Genomic DNA, 13,323 nt, shown 5'->3' with positions numbered 1-13,323 from the left:
GGCACCATCATCAGGAGTTTGGGAATTTATCTTTGTGAAATGACATAAATGCATTTTTTTCATGGATTTTTTATCAGGATCCTCTTAATTTTAGTGTTGTTTCAAAGATAAGAATTGTTTTTTCGGGACACGGGATTTCCGTCAAATGAAGAAAACAGTTATACAAGGCTAGAACAAAGAACATATTCACCGAGACGTTTCGGTAGGAAACACCACAGCCCTCTTCATTTGGATAAAATACATATGAAAAAATTTAAAAAATTAAAACCTAGTATTAAGTTTTAAGTTTTAAGTTTTTAACTTTTTTTATGTTTTAAGCGGCTGAAGAAGACTGTGGTGTTTCCAGCCGGCGAATATGGTGTGAATCTTGGTGAATATGTTTCTCTAGCCTAATTAACCGCAGTTGTATTTTTTACAAAATTAGGTTTTGTCAAGGGCTGCTAAGTTTTCAACGTATATTTTAACCAAATAGTCCACTAGTCGGATGGAGCCTACGTCACTCATTACCCCTCCCTCCCTTCCTCTTTCCATCGCAAAGTTAAGTAACAGCGAACACGCTCCGTGAATAAAGCTCACCCCACGGGTTGTAAGACACATATCGTTTCCACGAACGATAAAAGAGCTGAAAGGAAACGATTCAATTAGGAGTGGAGAAATTAAAGCTTTCGAATAAAATTTACGAGCCATTGCGTCGGAGAGGGGAAACTGACAAAACCGAGCACGATTATGCACACGAGGAGTCTAATTTGTCCTATCTCAATTGCTGGTTGCGAATCATAATTGGAGCTGAAAATCATAGATGTAAAATATTAATACCGCCCGCCCTCGCTGTCGCGAACCTGTGGTCAGTTTCGTCAGGTCTGAAAGGTATCGTGAGTCGTTTCGTATAATAGCACTGTGTTGGAAGTTTAAGCGCAGAGTAGCCACATCAAGCCATAAAAATCCTGATACCTTGTGGAATTTGAGTACTTTTCGCTGTCGTACCGACAAGCCCGTCCAAACTCCTATTTCGCCTCAAATGTTCCTTATTCCCAGTCAGAGTGTTTAATGTTTGTCCCGTTTTTAACATGCTCTCATTTGAGCTGTGGACCGTAAATCACGAATTGACGCGGTCATTTTTTGCGCTTATGAGTGGGGCGTACCTATTTTTAGGAGCGCTTTGTTTCTTACATTTGCAGTAACGTGTCGAAATTCACGGCCGAAAATTTTAGGATACCACTAAACTTTTTTTTCGCAACATACTCTAATGCATGTCAATTATGCATTAGGGGCCGTCTCTAAATTACGTGACGCTCCAAGGAGGGAGGGTCTTTGCCAGCATTACGCGGCGTTACGGGGGGTGGGAGGGCAGAGCGAAGCGTAACATAACAAAGTTTAAGTGATTTTTTTTTCGAGTTTCTGTCAAATTTCTCGCCGGTTGTCTTTGGAAGTTTGGAATAATCTCAAAAATACTCTTACTTTTCCTTACTATGTAGAAACGCCAATCCGTTCAGTAAATATGAGGTGCGATATTTAGAAAAGACATTATCGGAGACCGGGCAAGCGCTACGTAATTTTTTAGGGGGGTTTAGCACAGCGTTACGGAGCGGTACAGAGGGTGGTAGGTGTCGAAACCGCAAAGTTAGCGTTGCGTTATTTAGGATCAACCCCTTACGACACTGGATTTTCAGCATCCTAGGCTAACAATGTCTTTACAGAAAATATGTAGGGTGAAAGGAGCAAATTTATTCAGCTTTGGCTTCAATAGGCCATAAATGAATGTACAACTTGAGTTATCGCATCATCTTAACTTGATAGAGAGAAAGACCGACGTAAAAAAGAAAATAGTTTTATTTACAAGTATTTTTATCTGTTAAAGTCGTATAAAAATAAATGGAAGGGAGTATTGAGAAGAATTATTTTAAGTCACGCACATTTAGGTGTCATTACAAGTATATGTCATCAAAACGGCGGTACTTTCCGTTTAAAACTTTACTTTTTTTTTAGAACTTTTTACAACTGTACAAATTTCGTAACAGCTAATTGGTAATGATGTCAATACAAGGAAGCCTGTTTATTCGCTTGGTATAATTTAATGATGCCTAATACCTAATACTAATATACGAAGAGCAGTCTAAAATAAAACGAATTGACTGTGCTTGCGCCCACGCACAGCGTGTTCTAAAGAGTGAAAGCTCGTCCCAGCAATCATAAACATTTTAAAAGTTTTTACATCAGGAGAATCTTGTTTTTACTTACTTTGTGAGATATGTGGCACTATATTTCTTTTAAATGTATTTATATCAGTATCCATTTATAATTAAAGGGTGAAAAATGCTGACAAGAATATTTTTAAGGATGAATATTCCTTTTAAGAGTCGCTTTTGCATTTTTTTCGGAAACGTATTGAAGCCACTTCCTTACATGTAAACGAAAATCAGACACCGTCATGATGAGCACCCATTGGTCATAGGCAGTGACGAGATGTATCATTCTGAGGAGAAATGGTTACACTTAAACATGAGAGAGGGAGGGCATGAGAGCAATGGAATACCTTCAGACAAGCGAGGAATCCGATGATACTTTTCTGAAAAATACTTGAAAATCAGACTCCTGCAAAATTGAGCTCAGTGCATTGCTGAGATCCTAAATGAGGGAAGAGATCGACCCCCTGATCGGTAAAGATGTTTCGTCCTGTTGTAGCTGGAGTCCCTTCATACTGAGAGTCAAGACAACACCCCCTCATGGAGTCACAAACGGGAATAAAGATTACACAAATTAGCAGTTTTTGCAATCTTTGATTGGCTCATTCTCAAATTCCTTTCTCCGTTCCCTCTCTCACTCCGTTTGTTCCTTGCCGAACCCGTTATTCCCCGGTCTATTTTAGATTTTAATCTTTACAATCGGTGAAAACGTAATCTTCATTCCCGTTTGTGACACTGTGGAGGCCTAAAATACTGGAGCCAAGCAGAAATGGATTCACATTGTCTTGACTCTCAGTATAAAGGGACTCTAGTTTTAGCCACGACTCATGGATTATTTTTTCGGTGTCTCACTTTTTATCAGTCTGCTCCTGAGGTTTAGGCGTGGGACTCGAGATCCTTCGGATATCCAAGGGGAAACCTTTGCTCTCAGATTGGGAACTCTTCTCCGTGACGACGGAGAAGCTCCTTTTAATAGGCGTTTCTTCTTCTCCTGAAGACTCAGCTGGATAGGTGCGAGCTCCCGGTGTATCTTGGAGAGTTCTTTCACTCACTGCAACAGGGAAACTTCTTTTAGCGCCTCCGGTGAAACCGGAAGCCAGTGATGCTGAAACGGACTTGACTATCGACACCTCCTGACTCCCACTGGCTTCTTGGTAGTCCGAGGGTTGGCTTGCAGGCTTCGCTGCCGGCGGTACGATGTAGTCAGGACTCCCTGCAACACACACACACAAAAATAAGAAATTTCGTATTGATTAATAGGAGGAATGAATGTTATAGAACATTTCGTCAACGATTTTTTGTCCGCGCACCTGTTTTTCCATTAATTTACGTCCACGCGTTTTTTCGGCACGGGAGTTTTGGTCCACGTGCCAGTTGAGACCCAAAGTTAATTGGCCACACATGTAAATACAGACGACAATTGCTCACGACGTTTTTGGATGAAAATGTATAATGTCTTGGAAGAATGAGGGTTTGTTTGTTTTTTTGTTTTGTCAGTTTGGTCCAACGGAGAATAATATATAGTTGAGAGTTTTGGTAAAAATGGGGGAGCGTCAATTCTATGAGACAAAATTCACTGAAACTCTCTACACCTCTTTGCTGTAACAGGACTTAATTATTTTTCAAGAAATTCCCACCTTCTTATACCTGAACCGGATAAACCTCTATATTTGCCTCAACTGAAGGCTCTTAGATTTTTCCTGTGTACGATAAGTATCTTGATTTATTTTGCGAGGAAAGATCTGTACTTTTAAAGGATGCCTGTCATTCTTAATACGTTCAATTTTGTACAATACAATGCAACACCTCTGTTGTGAAATAGTTGCTTCAGGCGTCGCCGCAAGGCGGGCGGGCGGCCAGCGCGGAATGCGCATTGGCGCCTTCAAACCTAAGTGGATACTACAAGCATTGCGCAATGCGTGAAGTATCCACGTAGGTTTGTAGGCGCCAGTGAGCCTCTCGCGCTGGCAGCACGCCGCTCCCCTCTGTTAGGCTTTAATATTTATACTCGCACAGTCAGCGTTTTTCAACTCATGATTTTGAAATGTTTGCACACTCTGCATTGATTATTCTCATTTAAATTGATGAAAAAAAATGTGTATAAATTTATCAAAGGATAATAATACAGGGTGATCCAAAAGTCCCTTCAACCCCCTCTAACTTTTTACCTAATTGAGGTAAAGATTTGAAACTTGGGGGATATTCCTAGGTCAAAGGTAGCTACTTTTTGGCCCCCTAAAATTTTCAGGGGGGGCTCCCTGGGGGGGGGGGGGGGGCAACGGCTCCAACTTTTAATTTTCAAATGAGAAGACCCCCTTTGTGATAGCTCGTTCGAAAGAGCATAAAAAAAGAAAACTTTTCGCGGAAACCCGAAGTCAATATCTCAAACCGTTTCAAAATGGCGGCCGGTTAAAGTTCAAAATGGCCGAAAATTCACACCGGTTATTTGTCGATGGATTTACGCGAAAATCGGTATGTAGGGGTATTTTGACACGAGAAAAATGAATTTGACGTTAGATTTTCAAAGAAACCAAAATTTCGAAAATGGCCGCCGGTTAAAGTTCAAAATTACCAAAAATTGAATTTTTTAGAAATCTAAGTTCAAAATTTGTTTATCTAATGCCAAAATACTCTCAAATTCCAAGTTTTAGGCAAATCCATCAGGAAATAACTGAGGTGACAATTTTCGGCCATTTTAAACTTTAACCGGCGGCCATTTTGGAAATTTCGGTTTTTTTGAAAATGTAACGTCAAATTCGTTTTTCTCGTGTCAAAATACCCCTACATACCGATTTTCGCGCAAATCCATCGACAAATAACCGGTGTGAATTTTCGGCCATTTTGAACTTTAACCGGCCGCCATTTAGAAACGGTTTGAGCTATTGACTTCGGGTTTGCGCGAAAAGTTTTCTTTTTTTATGCTCTTTCGAACGAGCTATCACAAAGGGGGTCTTCCCATTTGACAATTAAAAGTTGGGGGCCGTTGCCCCCCAAGGGGGGCCCTCCTGAAAATTTTAGGGGGGCCAAAAAGTAGCTCCCTTTGACCTAGGAATATCCCCCAAGTTTCAAATCTTTACCTCAATTAGGTAAAAAGTTAGAGGGGGTGGAAGGGACTTTTGGATCACCCTCTATGATGAGTGGTTTTTGAATATCGGGGGTTCCGTGTCAAATTTAACGATTTCCAGAGCACTTTAATTTTTTTTTTTACATTTTTTGCTTTTATTGTGCTGCAGTGAGGTGTACGCGCAACCAAACGCTCAAAATTTGACGTATTTGACTCTAAAAGATTGATGTACAAACGGGTCAAAACTGAAGATTGCGTGCTTCTTGGTTTTTTCCCCTCTTTTATTCATTTTAGCGGCTCTGGTGCTTGCACTAGAGCTGCTATTCCGGACGGTCCCAGCTGGGGAGTATCAATGCAGCATGTTACATTGTAGAGACCGCGCGTTGGTTGATGGGAATCGGCGCCATTTTCGGCTATGTTCCTTGTCATGACTTTATTTTATTGCATACTGTTTTATTGTTAGTCAATGCTATGTTGTGTATTGTATTTTTGGAATCATGGTGATACAGTCAACAATTCAAAACTTGTTTGTGCTTTTATCTCGTGATGGAAAAAATGTACTTTACGTTCAAAATTTGAAAATTTGAATTTTAAAGTTTTCGCGGTTAAGGAAGCTTTAACCACTGGGTTGGAGCTTCCTAGTCATATTACTCGATATCAGCTGATAGCAAACAAAGGTTACCAGGGAAACCGTAAACGTCTAACAACTATCGTGGCCATTGGGGCGATTATTGAAATGATATCGACTGTATGTCGCCGCTTACGACAGGACATAGCCCTATCTTAACTGTGTAATATATCGCAATTCGATATTGTTTTGATTTTTAAAAGGAGCAATTCATTCATACAGTTCCGATTAGTTTTGGCGAACGGGCCCTTAACCTACGGCACTCGGCTCATGGGAATTTTTTAACTTGTCCTGGACGGACTCGTCTGTAGCGCCTCGTTCTTCGTTGTGTGTGTGATTTCGTGAAGAAGTTTCTATGGCAATTTGCTTTTATTTGTGAGCTGTTTTTTCACGGGATTTTTGAATGTTCTGTACGAATAAATTCGGTGAGTACCTCATTTATCCCTCCTTCCAGTAAAATTATTTCAACTTTTCCTTCTCCCTCATTCTGGACCCACTCATGGGCTGATTATTTTCTCATTCTTGAAACTTTAGACTGGCAATTTCTATGCACAATCTATAGCTCATTAACCTATAGTTCAAGAGTTCCTCACTAGTGTCTTGCTCTTCTTTTTTATTTTTATTTTTATGTACCTACATGTTATACTATTTTTATAATAAATTTTGCCAACATGCTTTTCAATTCAGTCTACAACATTTCATTCCGACGTGGCAATAATGATTTATAATGCCCCTAATCCATTAAAATGAATTACAATAGTAATGCCGCATTATAATGTCGTATTATACATCGCAACGATTCATGTCCTACTGATTATTGATTATTGTAAGATGAATTCTGTTTTCTCTGATTGTATGTTTCATACGTGCGAAGCAAGTACGGGTCACTAGAAACGTGGTTCGTACGGGTGGCTGATGAAATTGATCTTCGAATACCTTTTGATGAGCTAGGGAAATGAAACCATCTGCATCTCATGGACAATAAATAGTTGCCGTAATTAAGGTCATCCCGTGATTAAGGTGCCGTGATTTAAGTCATAAATTCTTCATCTAATTCTTGATTCATCTCCAAAATGTCTGCTAAAGCTTTCATGCGCTTCTCCTTGTATGCATGAATGAGCAAATTGGGTATCGAACAAGCGGACACTTTTTGAAAATTTAGATGATTCTGGACAATATCGTACAGAAGTCCACGAGCTGCAGATAGAACCATTACCTCTAGCTCATCAAAAGTTATTCGAAGATCATTCAACAACCTCTTTGACAAGTTGCAAAAACTTTTCGTTAACAATAGTGTCACACGGTACTAGGAATATTTACTATTTAACGAACCTTATATTTCCCTGACTCAGTCCTAAATTATAGAAGTATGCGTTACTTTTCCAGCAATCCAAAAAAACAATTATACAAAAAACCAATACCTACACTTTCAGATATAAAAATGCAAATTTTTTGCAGCCTCGCTAAACGACTTATCAACCAGAGATTTTTTAGGAAGCGGACCTCCAAAGAGCTTTCAAAATTAAAAGTATACAACAAGTGATAATGCCATGTATTCGCCATATCAAAGCCCACTACACATTTATACACCGGCTACGTAAATCTGCTAAGTTACAAAACATGAATCGACAGTTGTCGGATTGTACATCAATGACAAAATGTGTCTAGGCCCTCATTCTTGACTACAACTACTGCCCCCAGAGCCGCTCTCCGACGCCAATGCGTTGGAGCTTCCTGCTTGTTTGCAGTTTCTGTCGGCACAACTGCGGCTCATTGAGATTAATGTCACTTGGAAAAGGTTTTACAAAAATTTGTCACGTTCTAAAAATATAAATGTTTTCAAAATGAAGTAATAATTTCGTAAAGAAAAAAATAAAAAAATGAAAAAAGTACCTATACATATGTAAGGTACCCATACATATGTGTATTAGAGTTCAAAAAATTATTTTTGACTCTAATTTTAATTTTTGGAACTTCTTGGCTTTGTTTTCCCCACAAAATGGTGTGGACCCAGCACCATTTCTCCACCTTGTTATTTGTAAGGTTTATTGTACACCGAATATTTTAAGGATAGAAATAAAACCAAATATTCACCAATGACAATTTAAAAAGATGATTCAAAGGAGAAAGTAATAACATTTCATTTAGAAAATGAGCAAGCATAACAACACCTCCTTCTCTCTCAATTTCTCGTTTCCATATTGTCAATATAATTTAACATACCGACTAAAATATAACGCTTGGACAAAGTCACTGTTGCTTATTTTACGTGTGGGCGTAAGCTACCGGACAAAAAAGGTGCGCGGACAAAAAATCGTTGGCAAAATGTCCTGAAACCGGAATGAATGGGTTAGCTGTGGTGCCACCGAATTTTGTTGGGACGTTCGATAATTTTTCAAAACAATAAGTTCTATTTAAGCCTCATGTTTCTAGGTCCAATATTACTAAACATAATTCTCTTACCTAGAGTAACACGGTGGATGATGTTATTAACATCAACTAATCATCCCGTTTTTTGTGTACCCTCGTCTCATTGATGATGCATGTACGTGAGGAAATTAATACTCATTTTAATTCTGTTGTGACTGAAAATGTGGAAATCATAGTAGGCAGTGTAGCGCTGAATTATGCCATTCAGTTCATTCTCTTGACAGTGTTTGACAGTAATTTAGTGGCATAAAATCGTACCGTATATAGAAAAATCAATATTTTTGTTCGTGTGTAAGATTTAAGCTGAATGTAATAACCAAAAATGTGATTATGCGACTCGTTCAGCTGATCTCATAACAATTAATACGTAGCACACACGAAATATGAATAATAAATGAATTAAATCTTGCAATAAGGAACCACTATCTCTGGCTCTCCCGTAAAATCACATATCTGCATAAGGAAACTAACGGCATGTATGTTGTTTCTAAAATGGGCCAGAAATAGTGGTTCCTTATTGCAAAATGTAATCCAAATATCATTACAGCAATACATGTATTTAAAATGTAAACATGGCAGATTAATGAGCACACAATGATTAAAGTATGATTATAAGACCATTGGGCACTCTCTGGAGAGCGGCAGCGTGATTGTTGACATTGGTAGACAAAGCGATAGACAAAGAAGACAAAAGGGATAGGGAGGGATCCTAGTGGTGGAAGCGGTTGATTGCATGGGACAAAGAAGGTAGGTAATAGACTAATTAACGGCAACCCACAAGAGACCATTCAGTTCGTCCACAATGTTCTCCCTCAGTTTACAGGAACCACTCATTTCAACCAACAGGATCTTTCCATACTCCCTATGTCCTTTTTGTCTATGGCTTTGTCCATCAATTTCAACAATCTGCCCGCAGGAAATTCTCTTTTAAAGCGGCATTAACAGCAGTTGTCTGATGATACTAATACAATAATTAAAGTTTTTGAGACATAGACACTATACCTGAGTCCTCATGCGGCTCGGAGTTGGGTTGAATCTTAACCCGCTCCTCAGGCACCGGTTTCAGATCAGGCGAAACTTTCCTAAAGCTCAGCTCGGAGGGTAGTTGCCTGTAGACGGTGGTCGGGGCTGCTGTGGTGTAGGCGCTCTGTTCATACGAGGCCGCAGGCGTCGTTTGGTAATCGTAATGAGCCGGTGTAGAGATGTAGCCCGGCTTGGGACTAGCGTGATCCACCACTGGAACCACGTACTTCGGCTGGTAATAAACATTGATATTCTGCGGAACTTTCGGTGCTGTCACCTCTGTGTGGTGCTGTTGATGGAGCTGTTGTTGGTGTATCTGTTGGTGCAGCTGCTGTTGGTGCAGTTGTTCTTGGCGTAGCTGTTGCTCGTGCAACTGCTCATGCTCTTGGCGTAGCTGTTGCTCGTGGAGCTGCTGGTGGTCTTGGCGTATCTGCTGCTCGTGGAGCTGTTGTTTCTCCTGGCGCAACCGCTGCTCAGTGAGTTGTTGTTGCTCGTGGCGCAGCTGCTGTTCGTGTAGTTGCTGTTGTTCCTGCTGACGGAGCCTTTGTTCGTGGAGCTGCTGTTGCTCCTGTTGGCGCAGTCTCTGCTCGTGCAGGTGTTGTCGATCATCATGTTGTTCTTGTGGCTGTTCTTTGGACTGATATTCGGAATACACCTGCCTGTCGTAGTCGTAATTCGGTTGCGTCACCGAGTAGACAGGGTACACCGCGATGGGCACCGTTTGGGTGACGCGTTCAGGGTTCGGGTAGGCCGGTTCCTCAGCCGCGATGTCATTCTGCACCTGGTGGTTCACTTCATTCCTGGTGGCTACTTCGGGGACTTTGGGGTGGATAGAGCCACGGTAAGGGAACCTATATCCATTGCGGAAGGGATCCTCCGGGGTGCGGACCTCGGGTTGGTGGTTGACTTCTTCGACCGAGTTCTGGTAGTCCGGAGCTTGGGTGCCGAAGTTGTTCTCGTAGTAGTCGAGGCTGTAGTTGTCCACCTGTGGGTACTCTTCCGAGGACTCGGGGATTTTGTTGAGGGTCTGCATCTGGGACTCGTGGGTGTGGTGGGCTTGCGGCGCCGGCGGTGGGGTCGTCGTCGGCTGCAGGAAGATGGACTTGAACGGCTTGAAGCCCTTGAAGGCGATGGGGGAGAAGGCGAAGTCCGGGTCGTGGAACTTGTCGAAATTGAATTGGGGCTTTTTCGTTGGTTTTTTCTCGGGGGCCTCGCTGGAGAGGGGGTCGCCCTCGTAGCGGACGTCGGCGCGGTACCCGTTGTTATCGGCCGTGTAGCTCACGATCTGGACTCGCCCGTCGGGCAGCTTCACCCGGTACTCGCCCTTCGTTGCCAGCCCGTTGTGCGCTTGGGAGTGCGAGAAGTCGTCGCCGGAGTTTTTGTCTTTCACAGCGTACGAGAATGCGTAATTCTTGGGGACCTGCAAAAAAATTATACATGGTTAGTGACAACAAAGAAGGCACCATCCAATGGACCGCGTTAAACAGAAAGGAACCAAGCCACATCAGCTATTGTCAAATTTCCCTGGGCAATACTGGAAAAAAAAAAACACATTGGATCTAGAGTCCAGACTCTTGAAAACATTGACAAGGAAAAATACTCTTGATTCAATCAGATTTAAGCTTAAATCAAAAGGAAATCCGCTCAAATTAAGGGGCTTGGCTCTTGATTTAAGCAAAAATTCGATTGAACCAAGAGTATTTTTTCATTTCGATGTTTTTAAGAGTCTGGACTCTGGATCCAATGTGTTTTTTTCCAGCGAATTTAATATTTTACGAGAAAACGTTCGTGCGGATTCCTTTGAAAAATTTATGGAATTCGCTTTGCACGATGTAGAAAATTCACTGAAATTTTCACAAAAATCCGCACAACCGTTTTCATATAAAGAATTAAATTCTTCGATTAAATTTGGCAATAGCTGATGTGGCTTGGTTCCTTTCTGCTTAACGCAGTCCAAATTACCATTGACGTTTTCATGCACGCCAAAAAGACACTCATTCTATTTAGGAGTGATTTATTCTATTTACATTCTGGCTTGTCCATTAATTATCAAACATTAGGACTTGAGTAGAAATATTAGCAATCGCACGGTCATAGTCTGACATACGTAGTTAAATACGATGGAAGACTTTTAGACAAAAAGTAGAAATTCTAAAATAAAACACCATAGGCCACGCTACGCGGCCATACGCCCCCTAAAAACGGTCCCTGTAAAGCTACAGTTTTTATGAAAAGTTGTCCATCGCACCACAGGAGATGGGTCTCGCATCGAGAAATTACAATGATGAAAACGCGCACCGTGCTATACTCACAATGCGTGAAGTATGCTTACAGTCTTATCAGCCCTAATATGAGTTTCACTTCAAATGATCGACTGCAGTGCGTTTGGCGCAATGCGAGAAGTATCCATGCAGTCTTGTAGGCGCTAATGTGCCGTTGGTGCCGTGCGCGTGAAGTATTCCTACAGTCTTGCAGGCGCTATTATGCGTTGAGAGCCGGCCGCGGTGAGTTCGGCGCGATTATTCGAACTCGCTGGATTATCTCACAATGTAATTGATCTCCGGCTTTCTTATCCTCGGCAGATTCTCTAATGTTTTTCAAAATGCGGCCCTTCAGAAATAATCTGCTGCATCAAAATCGCAATAACGAAGATGTATCCCTTTCTCTCATAAGCTCATCTTCTTTTCTTCTCTCTCCTCAGTTTTTCCTCCCTGCCAATTTCTAAATTCAATGATTAGATGAAGTATTCCCGCGATGTTTCTTGTTTATAATCTGCACCCAGGCATATTAAATGTTCAGTCGATAGGCATGAAATCTGCCGAGGTAATTTGGTCAAATTGCTCCAAAAATATGTTTACGAAGTGACCTCTTGTGATGAGCATGCATGATGTAATCTTGTTTCAACTAACTTGTTTCAATCTTGATAATCATTCATTCACAACATGTTCATCACAAGTGTTTAAAATCGCATGCAACACAAACTAAAAATGTCAACTGCGGCATTTGTTGCGTCAATAAGAAACGAGAGAGCAAAATCACGCACCATGGATTTCGGTTTAAAAATGTAGTTCAAATTAAAATGGAAGAAGCTTATTTTAGAGTCAGATTAAAGCTATCCGCGAACTTTAATGATGAAGCTCAAGTATGCTTACCCGTCTCTTAAGTAGGAATTTCTTCCAAAATATAATTCTCCTGCTGAGGCGCTCTGTTTCATTTATTATTTGAATTTTTCCCCACCCCCACTTCAATTCATGTACCTTATTTCTCGGTCGAGCGCATTCCCTTCAACATTCACGACGACCCCCTCGTAACGCCGAGGGCACTGTCGCCACATAGTGCACATTTGCCTTAAAGAAACGTATATAAAATAGACGTATTTTTAAATACAGTTTGGCAGCTTTAAATGTAGCGTGGTTGCCAAATGATGAATAAAAATCGCAGTTTTTGTTGAACGCAAGTGGATTTTTAAAGCGATCGGGCAAAGGTTGCGCGGCTCTTCTCTCGGCGGAATCGACGTCTGCGGCTGATCCAGATGCGTCCCGAATCTGAATCCTACCTCATTATTGCGATTATTCAGGCGCACAAAAAGGAAGAATAATGAGGGCACAATCGCAGAATATTAATGCAATATTGGCACAAGCATAACTCACAATTGGGACACTTCTGGTTTGCACGTTGAACCGGTGCGCCACCGTTGCCACCGTTTTCGCATCCAGAACATCGATGACTATGATAAAGAAATGCGTGATTCTATTGCAACATTTACAAATTCTGAAGATGGTCTACCTTTTTAGAGGGAAATGCGGCGAAATATCTCGTTGATATCGTAAGTAAATATCGTTAATTTTATGGAAAAAAACTCACAGAAAATTTCAAAAGTAACTGGTGGTTAGTTTTCTGAGGAAAACTTGCAACAACGTTACAATCGGGATTATGCATTTTCCAACTTTAGTCATCGATATCTCGTCGATGACTTTCTTTCTTCTTGCCGAGGT

General features: G+C 41.0%; 1 protein-coding gene across 1 annotated transcript in view; it reads right to left on the bottom strand.

Moving 5' to 3' along the window:
- Positions 1–1,812: 1,812 nt before the first annotated feature.
- LOC109042534 (uncharacterized) overlaps positions 1,813–13,323 on the bottom strand; it is a 74,352-nt gene continuing 62,841 nt past the window's right edge. The window contains exons 3-4 of the mRNA XM_019059340.2: positions 9,308–10,748; positions 1,813–3,396 (exon numbers count right to left, since the gene is read on the bottom strand). Coding sequence (XP_018914885.2) covers positions 3,032–3,396; positions 9,308–10,748 — 1,806 coding nt within the window. The 3' untranslated portion in view covers positions 1,813–3,031. The remainder of the gene's footprint in view (positions 3,397–9,307; positions 10,749–13,323) is intronic.

Source organism: Bemisia tabaci, chromosome 4 (assembly GCF_918797505.1).
Source record: "Bemisia tabaci chromosome 4, PGI_BMITA_v3".
Taxonomy (NCBI): Eukaryota; Metazoa; Arthropoda; class Insecta; order Hemiptera; family Aleyrodidae; genus Bemisia; species Bemisia tabaci.
Note: the sequence above shows the minus strand (reverse complement) of the source record. Positions and strands in the feature narration are given on the sequence as shown.